The sequence below is a fragment of the Erpetoichthys calabaricus genome, chromosome 16, assembly GCF_900747795.2.
Source record: "Erpetoichthys calabaricus chromosome 16, fErpCal1.3, whole genome shotgun sequence".
Classification (NCBI taxonomy): Eukaryota; Metazoa; Chordata; class Cladistia; order Polypteriformes; family Polypteridae; genus Erpetoichthys; species Erpetoichthys calabaricus.
In genome coordinates, this window is record NC_041409.2 from 44,309,465 (window position 1) to 44,326,599 (window position 17,135).

The 17,135-nt window shown below is 39.4% G+C and overlaps 1 protein-coding gene across 1 annotated transcript in view; it reads right to left on the reverse strand.

Moving 5' to 3' along the window:
* LOC114667138 (CMRF35-like molecule 7) overlaps positions 1-16,292 on the reverse strand; it is a 25,138-nt gene extending 8,846 nt beyond the window's left edge. The window contains exons 1-2 of the mRNA XM_028822295.2: positions 15,912-16,292; positions 910-1,236 (exon numbers count right to left, since the gene is read on the reverse strand). Coding sequence (XP_028678128.1) covers positions 910-1,236; positions 15,912-15,957 — 373 coding nt within the window. The 5' untranslated portion in view covers positions 15,958-16,292. The remainder of the gene's footprint in view (positions 1-909; positions 1,237-15,911) is intronic.
* Positions 16,293-17,135: the final 843 nt, after the last annotated feature.

The following is a 17,135-nucleotide window of genomic DNA, read 5'->3' on the forward strand; positions in this document are numbered from 1 at the left end:
GCAATAGTTACTCCTGTAAACCACTACTTTTAGTGCAGTGGTAACTGATGTAATGTTAGCTAGCATAATGGAAGCTGGAAAACTTTAGATTTCTAAAACACACCTGCAAGTGCAATATGAGTTTCTCCTTCAGACTTCAGTTTCTTTTTCTAGTTCTATGCTCCTGACTGGTTTTGACTTGAAGTCACCTCTCTACTTTTTAATGGAAAATTACAGAACAGTTGACTAACAATGACATAATTTTAATGATTCATGGAACAGCAATAACCCAAATACAGTCAAGCTGTGGACCTCCAGCACTTCGCTTTGTTGAGGAGGTTGTATACGTCAGAGATGTCATGCAATACGGCCTATTACAGTATGTTGTGCTTATGATTAGGTTTGTGGCAGGAGTTAATAGATTCAGGTCAAGTAAACCAAGCGACAAAGAATTTCAATCCAATTGGCTATCCAGTGGAGATCCCAAATTGCAAAGGTTTGCAAACCCCCAACGGGCCCCCACAAATCGGTCCTACTGTCATGGGCCCACATGTAGTGTGTGTTCTGTGTGTAGGAAAGTGCAGCTCTGGACTTAAGCAGAAGGCAACAGTTACCAATGCTGCAATACGTCCATGGAAAAAAGAGAAAAAAATTACGTTACTTGTGTCACATAAATAACATGTCAGTTATCCAGTCATAGTCACACATATCTTTCTGCTAAAATAGATTAACCAGTACATCATAAACAGGAAGCTGAAGCCTCATGGGATTGGCTTTTCAATTGAAGACCTGCTTCTCCACTTCATTCACTGCTCAAGAGTCCTATCTTCAATTCAAAAAGTTAATCTCATAAAGCTTTAGTTTTCTGATTTTGAACTTAACAATTATTGACTATCCAGCGAAGTTAGCACATCCTTTAAAAAAATGTACCTTTTAGAACAGCAAGTCTCACCACTGCATTAACACTGTGGCCCGGGTTTTCAATACCACACCGGTACACGCCTGAGTCCGACATCTCCAGTCTATTGATTGTCACTGTGAACACTCCATGGGTTTGGTCGTCGCTGATAACAATTTTATCTCCAGTTGTTGGAGGCTCGCTGGTTTTACGCAGTATTTCGCAATTCCCCAGCTTGTCTTCTCTGCACCAGTACTTAACAAAGTTTGAGGATCTCACATTATAAAAACATTCCACACTGGCTGCTAGCAATTCATAACCTGAGATGTTGCTTTTGCTTACTGACAGAGTGGAAACACCTGTAAAGACAAAAAAGGAACAAACATCAAATACTTTCACTTAACAAGTATTCAAACACGAAGAACTAACTTAGTGTGCCATCCTGACTGAATATCCAACTTCTAATTTAAAGCCCAAGATTTCTACAGTGCTCTTCTCAAGGATGCCTTTGGCATGGTTGTCTTCCAAGTGTCTTTTGCTAATGTCTTCAGTATTATGCACTCTTTTCCTGCCAAGAACTTCTGAAGATAGAGAACTACACTCTGCCCGGGCCCCTTCTTTCAAGTGCTATTTGTCTCTACCCATTGTAATATGTTAGTTGACAACATTAATTATAGAATTTGTGAAGAGCTACCTTACTATATATTTGAAAAACATAAATATACAGTAAGTCAAATTTATTCATATATTGTTTCAACATAAAAATGAAACCAGTAAAGAGAATACAATGGGCAGAATGAAGAGTGTTATTCCTTTCACAGGGTAAGGATCCGGTGATAGGGAAAGTACTCGACCCAAAAATGATATGTTTTTTAAGTTACTTACCCAATGCAGTTTGTAGAATAATAAAAAATATTTAATGTCATGTTTTCATGGGAAAGAGTAATGAATGTTAGGCATGAGGAGAGTTAGCAATCTGTGAGCAGCAATATGGTTTCATGCCAGAAAAGAGTATTACAGATGTGATGTTTGCTTTAAGAGTGTTGATGAGGAAGTACAGAGAAGGTCAGAAGGAATTGCATTGTGTGTTTGTGCACTTAGCAAAGCATATGACAGGGTGCCATGAGAGGAGTTATGGTACTGTGTGAGGAAGTCGGTAGTAACAGAAAAGTATGTTAGGGCAGTGCAGGATATATATGAGGAAAGTGTGACTGCAGTGAGGTGTGCGGTAAGAATGACAGCCTGGTTTGAGGTGACAGTGAGATTACATCAAGAATCAGGTCTGAGCCCTTTCCTGTTTGCAGTGGTGATGGACAGGTTGACAGATGAGGTCAGACAGGAGTCTCTGTGGATTATGATGTTCACGGATGATATTGTGATCTGTAGTGAGAGTAGACAGCAGGTTGAGACGAACTTGGAGAAGTGGAGGTACGCACTGGAGAGAAGGGGAATGAAAGTCAGTAGGAGTAAGATGGAGTACATGTGCGTGATTGAGGGAGAAGATGGCAGAAGGGTGTGACTGCAAGGAAAGGAGGTGGTTAAGATAGATGAATTAAAATACTTGGGCCAAAGGGACGTAGAGTGCGGCTGAAAGGTGAAGAAGAAAGTGCAGGCAGAGTGGACTGGGTGGAGAAGAGTGGCAGGAGTGAGTTGTGATAGAAGAGTATCTGCAAAAGTGAAAGGGAAGGTCTATAAAATGGTAGTGAGACCAGCTACATTGTATGTTTTGGAGACAGTGGCACTGAAGAAAAGATAGGAGGCAGAGCTGGAAGTTGCAGACTTGAAAACGCTATGGGTTTCACTCAGAGCAAACAGGATAGACAGGATTAAGAATGAATACATTAGGGGGACAACACAGGTACAACAGTTTGGTTACAAAGTGACTGAGGCTAGATTGAGGCAGTTTGTGCACATGCAGAGCAGAGAGAAGAGGTACATCGGGAAAAGAATGTTGAGGATGGAACCACCAGGCAAGAGGAAAAGAGGAAGACCAAAGACGAGGTTTATTAACGTGGCGAGGGGGGGACATGAAGGCAGTCATGGTGGCAGAAAATGATGTAAAAGACAGGGATAGATGGAGACAGATGATCCTCTGTGGTGACCCCTAAATGGGAGCAGCTAAAAGAAGAAAAACAAAAAGACAAAACAAATTATGATATAATTAAACATTATGGTGACTCATTCTGTCCAATGGCAAACAACACTTCTCTTCCATCTCTTCCACATCTCACAGTCTCATCCACCTCCTCCCGACTCTGACTACTCATGCAGGAAACCCAGCCTCTTGTATTCCGGACCCGAGAGTACTTCTGGTGCCACAGCATTGAGCACTGAAATCACTTCCGGGTCAGGTGGGAGATCTGCAAAAACATTATAATGATCCTCCGCATCTTGCACTGGCGACACCCAAGAGCCCTGACAGGGTTATCCCATGGGACTGCAGTTCTAAAACTCTGTGGCAGGTATCCATTTGGATGTTCCACCAGTTGGATGCACCCACAGTGTGTACAGGGGGGAAACAAGCCCCTGAGAAGCAGACACACACTGTTCTTCTGTGCAGGCCTTCCTTTCGGGAAAGTCACCAGCAGCCATCCTGGTCAGGATTCAGGTCCATCAATGTCCTTTCACTGCAGCCTCCCTTCCTGACAGGGAACTGGTTTCCACTAGCCCATCAAGCATGGCACTCACATCTATTATATGTCACAAGACATACCTAAACTACAGTAGAGTTGTCCCTAATTAGCCCCTGTGATTACTGACCCACTTATCCACTGTGAGACTTAACCCCCCTGCTCAACTTTAAAATTACAACAACTCTCCTTTTCTTATTCTGGCCTTTCTTCCTCGATCCCACCAGTTATGCTTCAGTCCATTCCTACCTCCCAACTCCAGGCTCAATCGGACACAGAATGGAAGAAGGCCAATGTGCTTCTACAGCAGCCCATGTTAATGTTGCTATATTACTTTTGGTATGGTCTCATTCACTCCTCTTACTTTTATTACCTTTTGGTACATCACTCCATTATCCACCATACACTGCTTTAATTTCATGTTTCCTTCTAGCCATAATGTATATCAAATATGTTAGATTATTGCCTTATTTTCCAAAATACTCAATGAAACTAATTCTTGCATACTTTACATACCTTTGACTGACTGAAGCCTGAATTAAAGTGTATAGATTCCTATCCTTTAGCTATAATGTACAGCCTGAGCTCCAGGAGGGACAACTTGCTAACACAGCATTCAGGGACAGAGTAGCAAAAAAGGTAGATTACTGAAGCATCTTCATGTCTATGCTGGGGCTAATCAAAAGACTATAGCCTTATTTTGGTCTGGCAAACAACTGCACTTCATTTAGAGGTCTTTGTTAGACGTAAAGTGCTGCACACTTTAAACACCACTAGTCAAAGGACTGCTCAAAACCGTATTGCAATTGCATGTTTATGTTCTTCACTGATTGATGTCAGATTTATGTCTTGTTGAGAAAGAAGTTTTTTGCTCTGCACTGAAATCACAATTCTTTTCAGTCTTCTGAGTAACAGATTACAACCTTTACTTCAGCATTGTTTTTCTTGTGCAGTTGACTAAGGAATCATCATAGTCATGTGAGTCATACTGGACTTGTCACTATCAACTGTCACACAGTGTTTAGAAGGCTAGCAGAATGTCAGGTTATATAGTGCCTTGATGTGTGGAGTACAAGACCAAGGAGGTTCTGTTCAAGCTTTATAACACACTGGTGAGGCCTCATCTGGAGTACTCTGTGCAGTTTTGTTCTCCAGACTACAAAAAGGACATAGCAGTGCTAGAAAAAGTGCAGAGAAGAGCGACTAGGCTGATTACAGGGCTACAGGGGGTGAGCTATGAGGAAAGATTAAAAGAGCTGAGCCGATACAGTTTTAGCAAATGAAAATTAAGTGGTGACAAGAGAATTTAAGAAGGGGCACAAATGGAGAAAGTCTTGAAAATGAGAAGGAGATAGCAAATAAATTAAACAAATGTATCACCCATGCAGTTAAAAAGGAAGAAACAAGTGGAATGCTACTTGCAAAGGAAAAACAAACTCTGAGTTCATAAATTTTAAAACAGAAGTGTCAGATGTGCTTCAAGCCCTCAATACACTGAAGACCAATAAAACCCCTGGACATGATGCGATCTTACCAATTGTACTTTAAGAAATTAAAGACACCATTTATAAACTCTTGTTAGGAACATTTCAGCAGTTACTTTAGAACGTAGAAGTACCGGAGAACTGAAAAGTTGCAGATGTAACTCTGATCTTCAAGAAGGGAGACAAAATGGATCCTGGTAACTACAGACCAATAAGTCTTACTTCTGTGCCATGAAAAATTATTGAAACTATAATAGGAAATAAATTAGAAAATTACCTAAAGGAAAATAATATACTAAGTAACAGCCCCCATGGATTTATGAGATGAAGGTCCTGCCAAAACAATATTTTAGATCTTTTTTAAAGAAGTAGCCAAAATAATTGACCAAAGAAAACCATATAGCATAATTTACTTAGACTTGGAGCACTTGAAGCTGTGCAAAGGACAGCAACCAAGTGCATTGCAGGACTTAAGAACATGTCCTACTGTGAGAGACTCAGAGAATTAAACCTGCTTAGTCTAAGCAGACGGGGTCTATTTCAGGTCTTCAAAATACTCAAAGGCATTGATTAAGGAGATCCAGCAGAATTCTTTCAACTTAAGGGTGAATCACATACTCAAGGAAATCAGTGGAAATTAAGGGAACTTGCATTTAGGACTAAAGTCAGGAAGCACTTCTTTAGGCAAAGAGTTTTGGGACTCAGAAACAAACTACCAAGACGTGGAGTTGAAACAGAAACCTTAACCACCTTTAAGAAGAATCTGGATGAGATGCTGGGACAGCTTAGCTATCAGCTAAACAAACAGACCTGATGGACTGAATGGTCTTCTCTCATTTGTCAAACTTCTTATATTCTTATGTTGGAGTCCTCCCACCCACAGAGCAAAGTGCACATGCATTAGTACCCAACCATGAATGCTTTAGTATCCTATAGTGAAATCACTTATTACTTCCAGAGAAAAAGAGTGGCTTGCAGGGCATAAAGTCCTCCATAACTGAAAGTTATGTTATCTCTCTGATGACATACCACTGAGTGTGGGACACCTGCATGACATCAACATAACTATAAAGTAAGTGAATATTAATCAGCCTTGCATCATTCACAGAGATAGACTATAAGATCTTGCACTTGCACCTAATTAGATTTAAAGGCTGATAACAACAAGATCAACATTTCACCATTCCTTTAAGCCACAAAGTCAGCCACAGCACTTTATCTGATAACCTGATCTTTGATCACAATGAAGGGAGTGCACAGTGGTGGATTCTGAAAAAACCTGATCAGTGTGTACATAATGAACCCAGTTAAACCATTACATTCTTCATTATTATACATCATACTAGAAGCAAGTAATTCAGCATAATTAACTAGTTTCATAATCATACAATTATACAATCTGGCAAGATCTAATATACGGGTATTAATCAAGTCTGATAATGCCTGACTTGCAATTGAAGGTCAAGGAGAGGCACATTCCTGTGTAGCTGCAGTAAACAGATTTTGAGCAAAGATCCTGCAAGCCAATTCAAGTTCTAGTGTTATGGGTTTGGTTGAACATTATATTGCTAAAACTTAATAAATTTTACACCTCTGATCAAACTGCTTTGATAATATTCTCAATATTGTTAGACGGGAGATAAAATCCTAGACTCATGGAATAAGTGACCAAGTAGTGTGGTAGACTTTAGGGACTATCAAAACATGACTTGATGTTATTTTGCGCATTATGCATAAAACATAATTTTAAAGCAATAGTTTCTCACATAAATCAACATAAAACATTTGTGACAGCAGCAGCAATGGTGGGGAGGGTGGGGGAACAGTAAACAGCTGTTATAACTTTATATATATAGTTTAGATATATATATATATATATATATATATATATATATTGTGGAGGATGGACCAGACACAGACAGGTGGACACCGCTGGTTCAAACACCCACACACATTTATTATACATACTCTTATATACAGTGCAGCACAACCCCAAAACTCCCCCAAAGTCCAGGCCTCTTCACTATGCCTCTCTTTGTCTCTGACCACCTCCACTCCTCTCCTCCCAAGCTCTGTCCTCTTCCACCCTTTTTATCCCTACCCGGACGTGCTCCAGGTGCCTCCCGACTATCTCCGGGTGTCCCTGGTCTTCTTCCCCCCAGCACTTCCGGGTGTGGCAGAAGTGCTGTGGGCCAGGGCTCCAAAGGCATTGGGGCACCCCCTGGTGGTGACCACGGGCCCCTATAGGGTTGAGCTTCCAAGCTCAGTTCCCGTGGTCCCCAAAGCCACCAGGGCGGTTGCCCCCACGTGGTCTGGGGGAGGCATAAGCCCTCCTCAGGTCCTCCGGGCATCCCGACTGGGTACCACCCCCAGCCACCTGTGACAATATATATATATATATATATATATATATATATATATATATAAAAATATATAAATATATATATATATATATATATATATATATATATATATATATATATATATATATATATATATATATATATATCCATATTACTAACCGAGAATGCTAAACCGGATGATGGACGCAGGCACATCCGGCAATGGGCCGTAGCTGCAAAAAGACGTACTGCGCAGGCGCAAAAAGAGTCCGCGAGGGTCGGCTGAGGAGCCGAGAAAGGCGGATAGAAGAGGGCGAGAGAGGCGGACAAGACCACAGAAAAAAGGAGTGAGCACAGGAAAAATTGAGAAATGAGGCGCAAAGAGCACCGAAAAAAGGAAACGGCACATAAAAAAGTATTCAAACGCAAGCAAAGCACGAAACACATTGCACACGAAACTAGACCCAAAAAAAAAAAAAGAGGCTCGCGCACAACAGCAAGGCACCCCCCCCCTACAGGCACCGGACGGGACACACACCAAGAGGGGGATTCAACAAGCCCATGGAACACAAAAAAAAGAACACAAAACCACCCCACAGACCCTACAAGCAAGGGACGGGACACACACAAAGAGGGGGATTCAACAAGACACAGGAACACAAAAAGAAAGAAGACGCTCGCGCGACAACAATCCTCAACCCCCCCCCCCCCACACACACACACGCACATCCATAAGAAGTGACACCCAAAGCCACATATTCTAAAGTGAACATCAACACCTTCACACTAGACAGCATAGGTGTCAGCATTGGTGGATCTCCTTACAATAAAGCACTATTAACCGTTCAACTGCAGAAAAAGAAACATATTAACAGTGACTGCGATCCTTCTTATTACTTATCCATATTTCGCATGCTGAGAAAGAAACAAGTCATGAATACACGGTCACGGGTACAAAACGAAAAGGAAAGGATAACAGGAACAAACACACAAACACGAAAGAAACAACAAAATAGACGGCTATGCAGCATAGGTGGATCTCATTACAATAAGGCACTATTAACCATTCAACCGCAGAAAAGGCTCCATATTAACAGTGAGTGCAATTCTCCTTATTACTTATCCATATTTCTAAAAGAAAAAATGTCTCGACTCCAAAAACGCAAAGCTCAACTAAAGCTTCTAACTAACGATGTACCTAAAAGTAAAAACTTTATGAACTGCATTAGATCCTACAATGGTTCATTTGCTTTTGCATATACCGGAGTAAATATCAGGCCACCAAAAGGCAATGGCCCATACTACTTTCGCATATGTGCACAAATACTGCATCGCATTGGAACAGTGCACCCTGAAACAAATCAACAACGCAAATATGCACAAATCTACATCCTAGATCCACATGACGCAAACTATCAATCAAAGTGCTGCATCGCAACAGGCACGGATTCAAAACGAAACACCTCCCGTCTCAGACATACGTTAATGGCAGCGAAGGCTACAACGGGCTTCTCACACAGCACAGGCAAATCGATTACAGCTCCAAAACAACACGTCCCAAATACTACACATGCAACAACGCGCCTCTCAAACGGCACAAGAAAAACATACACCAGTGAAATTCATTCGGATTAATGAATGTCATTTGCAATCATTGTCATTCAGTTCACTTCCCTGAAGAAACAACTGGAAATACAAGTTATACATTTACACGTTGTTGTCAAAAGGGTCAAATTAGACTGCCTTCTTTACATTCATATACTGAATATCTACAGAGGCTTATAACTGACGATGTACCTGAAAGTGAAATCTTTATCAACTACATTAGATCCTACAAATCGGTATCCACTATGAACATTAACGGTGGCACTGCACGTGACATCCGTCTTGAAAAAATGTTGTTTATTGATGAATGTTCAATGGCATGAAGTCACTTACTCAACACCATTCATAAACTTCTACAAACGTTTATGATTTATAATATTCGATTTGAAGGAAAGGTACTTTTATGAGGAGGAGATTTTAGACAGTGATTAGCTATTCTTCCAGATGCCATGCACTCAGCTATTGTTCAGTGCACCTTAAAATACGCAGACAATTGGCATTACTTTCAAAAGATACAGTTAGTAAAAAAGATACGATGTCCAGAACCAGATCATAACAATTGCTTATTACAACTGAGAGATGGTACACTCACCAATACAGATGGACTTCAGGCACATATTATTACAATTCCTCAAGCCTTTATCTGCGACAACTTAGTTACAGAGACATTTCGAACAGCAATCTCATTAGACCAAATGCCCCTTTTAACACAACGCACTATATTATGTCCAAAAAATATTAATATGGAAAACATTAATACCCAAGTCATTCCATTACTTCCTGGAGAGACACAACTCTTTCTAAGCTCTGACAAACTTGACTCTGATCACAACAATAACCATCTTCATTGACCTTACAAGTTCTGAGCTGGAATTACCTTTTACACTTAAACGGCGTATACAAAGAAATTTTCAAATAAACCTTTACACTGTGCCACACACTTTATTGTTTGCTTTCTATTTGCATCATCTACACCGTCACACTATTCTATATCTCATTCATACATCACGCTCTTTGTCATTCCCAACACCAGGGGTTGGCGAGCGAAGCGAGCAGGGGGCGGAGCCTCCTAGTATATATATATATATATATATATATATACAGTATATAGGGTTGCCAAAAGATGTAGACACAGAATTGAATGGCTTATTTTTATTGTACCATATACTTAAAACTTGAACTTTCTTTCTTTCTTTCTTTCTTTCTTTCTTTCTTTCTTTCTTTCTTTCTTTCTTTCTTTCTTTCTTTCTTTCTTTCTTTCTTCTTCTCATCACTGAAAGCTTCACTCACAATTTCTGAGACTGTATGCAGAAAAGTCTGTTAAACATCTGCAGTAGATGCTTCTTGTGAAACTTTACATAACTGGGTATTGAATGTGTTCTAGTGCAAATCTGAACAAACAATTTTAAATGGATTGATTCTTACAAAATATGGTATATTTCTATTAATGTACTAACTTTTCTATCCAGTTCAGGTTTAGTAGCAGCCTGTTCTGCAAGCATTGACTGGAAGATGGGAACCAACTCTTGACAGGGTGGCTGGCCATCACAGTCTAACACAGTAAGATGTTTAGTGGAGTGACTAACATTTCAAGTACTTAAAGGCACTTTTTTTGTGATCAAACAAAATTACTTGAAACTTCCTATCTTTGTAGTGTACTTCTCACTTATCTCCTGCATTTTTAATTGTTTTATTAATCATAGATATTTTCTTATTTTTCAATATTAGCTTTGTTCCAGATTTCCATGGACTTTAATTTAAGATTTAATGGACTTATCCATTAAGTTCATGAAAAGTGGTTCATCCAGTTCTGTGAAAAATCTGTCCTGTAAATACTTACTACTTAAATTAAAAAATGCAGTTTAATGTAGAAAAGTGAAAAGAGCTACATGTGGACAAAAGGGAACATCAATTATAACTAAGCAATGTGCAGATGCTATTAAAAGTGAAAAAAATATTAGCTTATACAATAAAGACCGGTGAATAGAAATTATGGGACAAGGAAACTCAGACTATAAAATGCACTAGTGAGACCACATCTGGAGTACTGTGTGCAGTTCAGGACATCACAATACAAGAAAGACACAACAGCACTTGAAGCTGTGCAGAGGAGAACAACCAGGTGCATCATGGAACTTAAGCACAACTCAGAGAATTATACCTGTTTAGTGTCAAGCAGAGGAGACTGAGTGAGGACTTCATCCAGGTCTTCAAAATCCTCAAAGTCATTGATAAAGTAGATAGATAGATAGATAGATAGATAGATAGATAGATAGATAGATAGATAGATAGATAGATAGATAGATAGATAGATAGATAGATAGATAGATAGATAGATAGATAGATAGATAGATAGATAGATAGATAGATAGATAGATAGATAGATAGATAGATAGATAGATAGATAGATAGATAGATAGATAGATAGAGCAGAAATTAGAAGTTTTACAGAAGCTCTTTAAATAAATAAATGCATAAATAGGCAGATAAGTAAATAACTTAATTAAATAAACACACACACTATGGTCTGAATGCACACACGACTGACTATAAAGCAAGAAAATTAAAAAAAAGAAATCTTCTAACTTGTCAGTCCCAGTCCCAGTGAGGTATTGTACAGGTGTATTGCTGTTGAAATAAAGGAGCGCCAGTCAAGTTTCTTCACACACTTCTGCTGAATAATTTGTTGTCTGAATTTCCTCAGTGTTAGTGTGTCACAAAAAGGATGTACAGCTTTGTTCATAGCGGAACTCAGTTCTGTCTTCATTCTCTCCTCCACCGTTATCTCCTGGTGGTCCAGTACAGGGCCGTCTTACAGTTTTTCTCAGTTGCTTTGGTGCATTTCTCACAACATAATTGCAGTTCTCAAAACTGCTCGTTCAATTCCCACAACCTTTAGTCAGTTGTGCACATCATAACAACAACTTCTGGGTGTTTTCGTCATTTTGCAATTGCTTTAGTTCACTCAGGCAGATGATTATGTGCAATTCTCAGCTATATCATGCATCAGCGGTTGCTCATGTCATGATGATCAAAATGCATTGTGTAGCCCTCTTTTGCATAGTCTTACACTCCAGACAAACTTGTCATTTTTTCATTGTGTATGTCATTGCAGTCAAAAGTGTTCAACAAGATATCACTGGCTGTCAAGTGTATTTTATGGGTTTCTACAAAACTTTTTTTGGTTTGTATTGAACATGTGCAGTAATACTGTAACTGTAATCTACTGTACAGCAAATAGTCCAACATTGTATATCGACATGCAGTACAGTTGATTTCACCTTGACACATTTGCTACCGCTGTGAACGCAACATGAATATGTTAGATTTGACTCTATTGTCTCCAAAATGAAAATGCATTTTACATCAAACTTACTGTAGTATCTTGTTTGATACAGCGTACAACGGACCTGGAATCAAGTGAACCACCACATATTTTCATATACATGGATGAGGATGGCTTCAACTTGGCCAAAGGAAGAACATTAGAACATTAGAACACTCTAGACGAGAACAGGCCATTCAGCCCAACAAAGCTCGCCATTACTATCCACTTATTTCTTCCAAGAAAACATCAAGTCGAGTTTTGAAAGACCCTAACGTCTTACTGTCTACCACACTACTTAGCTTATTCCAAGTTTCTATCGTTCTTTGTGTAAAGAAGAACTTCCTAATGTTTGTGCGAAATTTACCCTTAACAAGTTTCCAACTGTGTCCCCGTGTTCTTGATGAACTAATTTTAAAATAACAGTCTCGATCCACTGCACTAATTCCCTTCATAATTTTAAACACTTCAATCATGTCACCTCTTAATCTTCTTTTGCTTAAACTGTAAAGGCTCAGCTCTTTTAATCTTTCCTCATAATTCAACCCCTGTAGCCCTGGAATCAGCCTAGTCGTTCTTCTCTGGACCTTTTCTAGTGCTGCTATGTCCTTTTTGTAGCCTGGAAACCAAAACTGCACACAGTACTCAAGATGAGGCCTCACCAGTGCATTATAAAGGTTGAGCATAACCTCCTTGGACTTGTACTCCACACATCGCGCTATATATCCTAACATTCTGTTAGCCTTCTTAATGGCTTCTGAACACTGTCGGGAAGTCGATAGCTTAGAGTCTACTATGACTCCTAAATCCTTCTCATAAGGTGTACTCTCGATTTTCCGACCGCCCATTGTGTATTCAAACCTAACATTTTTACCTCCAATGTGCAATACTTTACATTTACTGACATTAAATTTCATCTGCCACAAATCTGCCCAAGCCTGTATGCTATCCAAGTCCTTCTGTAGTGATATAACGGATTCCAAATTATCTGCTAATCCACCTATCTTGGTATCATCTGCAAACTTAACCAGCTTGTTACTTATATTACTATCTAAATCATTTATATATATTAAAAATAGCAGCGGCCCTAGCACTGACCCCTGTGGAACACCACTCTTAACATCAGCCAGTTCTGATGAGGTTCCTCGCACCATCACCCTCTGCTTCCTGTGTCTGAGCCAATTCTGCACCCATCTACAAACATCACCCTGAACTCCCACCTCTTTTAATTTGAAGACGTGGGCGTAATCTGGTTGGACAGAGAGCTACTGTTGACGTGTCAGGCCAGCGGGGTGGGAACATCACTATGTGTGCGGCTATTTCGGACAATGGGGTCCACATTCATATTCCTCTTGTGGGGCCATACAACACCCAACATCTGCTGACCGTCTTGAACACCCTCTACAGGGATCTCATTCCTGAAGAGGAGATTGGTCAAGAAAATGTACCACAGTATGTGATCATTTGTGATAATGTGAGTTTCCATCACTCCAACCTAATCAGACAATGGTTTGCCAACCACCCCAGGATGCTGATGGAATTCCTACCTCCAGATTCCCCATTCCTCAACCCAATTGAGGAGTTCTTCTCAGCTTGGAGGTGGAAGGTATATGAGCGTAACCCACATCCACAAATGACACTGCTTGCTGCCATGGAAGCTGCGTGTGGGGATATAAGAGCAGACGCCTGCAGAGGCTGGATAAGACATTCTAGGAGGTTCTTTCCATGCTGCATTGCAAAGGAAGACATCCGTTGTGATGTGGATGAGAACATGTGGCCCAATATACAGGATCAGCAGCAATTGTAGAGAGCATTTAGAGTATATATTGTATATTATATGTATATATTGTTTTCGATGTTGTAATTTTTTTCCTTCATTTCATATGTTATGCATAAAGTATTGAAATGCATTTTTTGCTAGACTCCAAGTGCAGTGCATGGTATGCCACCATATACCTGTGCAATCAATAAAATATTCTTCTTTTATCCATCTCCCGCAATCGGTGTTTTGTATTTTTATGTTTCCTGCCCTTGTCATTCAGATGTTTTGTGCATCAGAAAATGTTTAGATTGTGCCAATTTTATATTGATAACATGACTTTACATTTTGGCTGTCATGTCCGTGGACGATGATTCATGGACTTGGCATTTTGATGGCACTGACATATTCAGCGATGTAAATACTTGCTTTTGATGCATGGATTAAGGATTTTGAAGAGGTTACCTGCTTTTGCTGGTCATCCATGATGTTTTGCCATTTGCACTAAGCGTTTTGAGAAATGCACTCGCTGTTATGCAAATGTTAAGTCTGTTGTGAGAAATGCACCAAAGCAACTGAGAAAAACTGTAATGTATAAGCACTGGAGACCCCAGGAGCATAAGGGCCCATAATGTTTCTGATCCCTATGTATGTTCCTGTTTTGCTGTTAAAAACAGGGGTCCCAGTGCACTACTTTGCCAGGGGCCTATAATGCTGTTACAACAGCCCAGGGTGCAGAGGAAATATTATAACTGAGTCTAACTTCATAATCAGCATGTTTCTTTGGTGGGACTCTCTTGAAGTGATGTTGTGAGCCCAGAACACCTCACTGGCCATCACAGAGTTATAGAAGATGTGAAGGATGTCACTTCCCACATGAAAGACACACAGCCTCCTAAGTGATTAGAGCCTTCTCTGCACCTGCCCTTCCTTCTCTACTTCCTCTGTGTTCCAAGACCAGTCTAACCTGTCATTAATATGGACCCCCAAGTATTTGTAGTAGTGGACCATCTCTACATCCACTTCCTGAATAGTGACCGGCCATAGAGGCTCTTTGGTGTGGCAAAAGTCAACCACCAGTTCCTTGGTTTATATGATGTTAAGATGCAGACAATTCTCAAAGTTCTCCCCCTTATTAGTACACCCCATAAATGCAGAATAATCCGAGAATTTCTGAACGTGACATGACTCGGTGTTACATTTATAGTATGAGGTGTACAGAGTGATGTGAGATATTGGGACAGCTTAGTTATCAGCTAAACAAATAGGCAACAAATAAACTGAATTGTCTTCTCTTGTCCATAAAACATCTTACTGTCTGTTCTTATTAAGAAATCCCCTAACAACGTTGTCCTAGTCAATTAAAATTTACTTAAATAAAACACTTAAGCTTTAAATAATAATAATGGTCAGTTTACACCATATAACGTTAAAGAAAGCAAAAACATCTGGGCAAACAGCAGGACCAAATGAAACATTTTCATTTTGTGCCATTATTATACTATAATACAAGGATATAAAAACAGTAATGTAATGATCTCACTAGTATGAGCCTTTTAATATTTTAGATATGGCTTCTGTTTAATAGATGTAAAAATAAAACAAAAATTGTTAACTACAAATGTTATTGAAAATAATAGTACAGTTTCAATCTGATGATGCAGTTTTTTAATTTATGTATGTATGTACAGTATATATGTATGTATGTAGTTAGTTAGTTAGTTAGTTAGTTAGTTAGTTAGTTAGTTAGTTAGTTAGTTAGTTTTAACTTAATACAGCTTTAGGATTACATCAAATAAGTATATCCTGTATCACTGAATAATAAAGAGAGTTTCTGTTTTTAGTATGAAAATCAATGTCACTTTGTATTTTTCTTTGATATGTTTTACCTTGACAAGTGGCCAGAAGTACAATGAAGAAGTCTGTCAATTCCATGCTGACGGCGGTCCTGATGTTATGATACTAGATGACCGGCAAGGCGATCTGCAAAGTAACCGAAAAAAGACGCAATGAAAAATGAAAAGAGAGTCGAATGAAGCACCACAAAAAGCTTCTTGAAAACTTAGCTGTAGTACATATGGGATGCCAGACACTAACGTATCGACACCAAAATGCGGAAAGGTTTCGAAAAGCCGCTGCGAGGGGTGTTTTTAAAAACGCTCCTGTTACGTGATCTTATCCCACGCGTAACCGGGCGGAGCATCTGGAGGTCCACAGCTGCACTCTGCAGACACCAGTCGAATCAACTCCGCCTACTTGGAGCACATCTGCAGAGAAGATAGATAGATAGATAGATAGATAGATAGATAGATAGATAGATAGATAGATAGATAGATAGATAGATAGATAGATAGATAGATAGATAGATAGATACTTTATTAATCCCAAGGGAAAATTCACATACTCCAGCAGCATACTGATACAAAAATCAATATTAAATTAAAGAGTAATAAAAATGCAGGTAAAAACAGACAATAACTTTGAATAATGTTAACGTTTATCTGAACGCCTTAACTTGGACTTTCTTGAAATGAGAGACGCCCGCGATTGTGCGTGAGGCTTGGTGTGTGACATTACGGGACCAAAACATACAAGACATTCGCACGGATGAATCTGTACGGTTCTCATCGCCTCGGCTGCTCGTCAAATGGAAATCTGACGTTTTATAATCCTCGACGTCTGCTAAAGACATTAAAGTATTCCTCAGCAGTGACAAGGCCACACCACTGAAGTTAATGAAAGGTAAAAGAATTATTTGGAACGTATTTTCATAAAGTAAGTAAGGAGGAAACGGTAAAGCGTTTTGCTAGTAAAACAGGACATTTATATTTCAAATCTGCTAGAATTTAAAGTATACGGCCGTGCGACCTTTTCTGTTCTTTCTACGGTATTATGAGATGCACTAGAAATGAGTCCTTCCTCAGTGCGCCTCTCAGTTTCCACAGCTTGCGATGCCCTGATAAGCAAAGCACCATAGTGTAAAATCCCATTTTAAAGACAGACTGATACTTTAATTAATGAATGTAGTGTTAGTTAGATAAACATTTTTTAATCGCAAGGAGGAATTCACATGCATATGTAGCAAAGTGTAATATGTCACTTATATTTTTTTG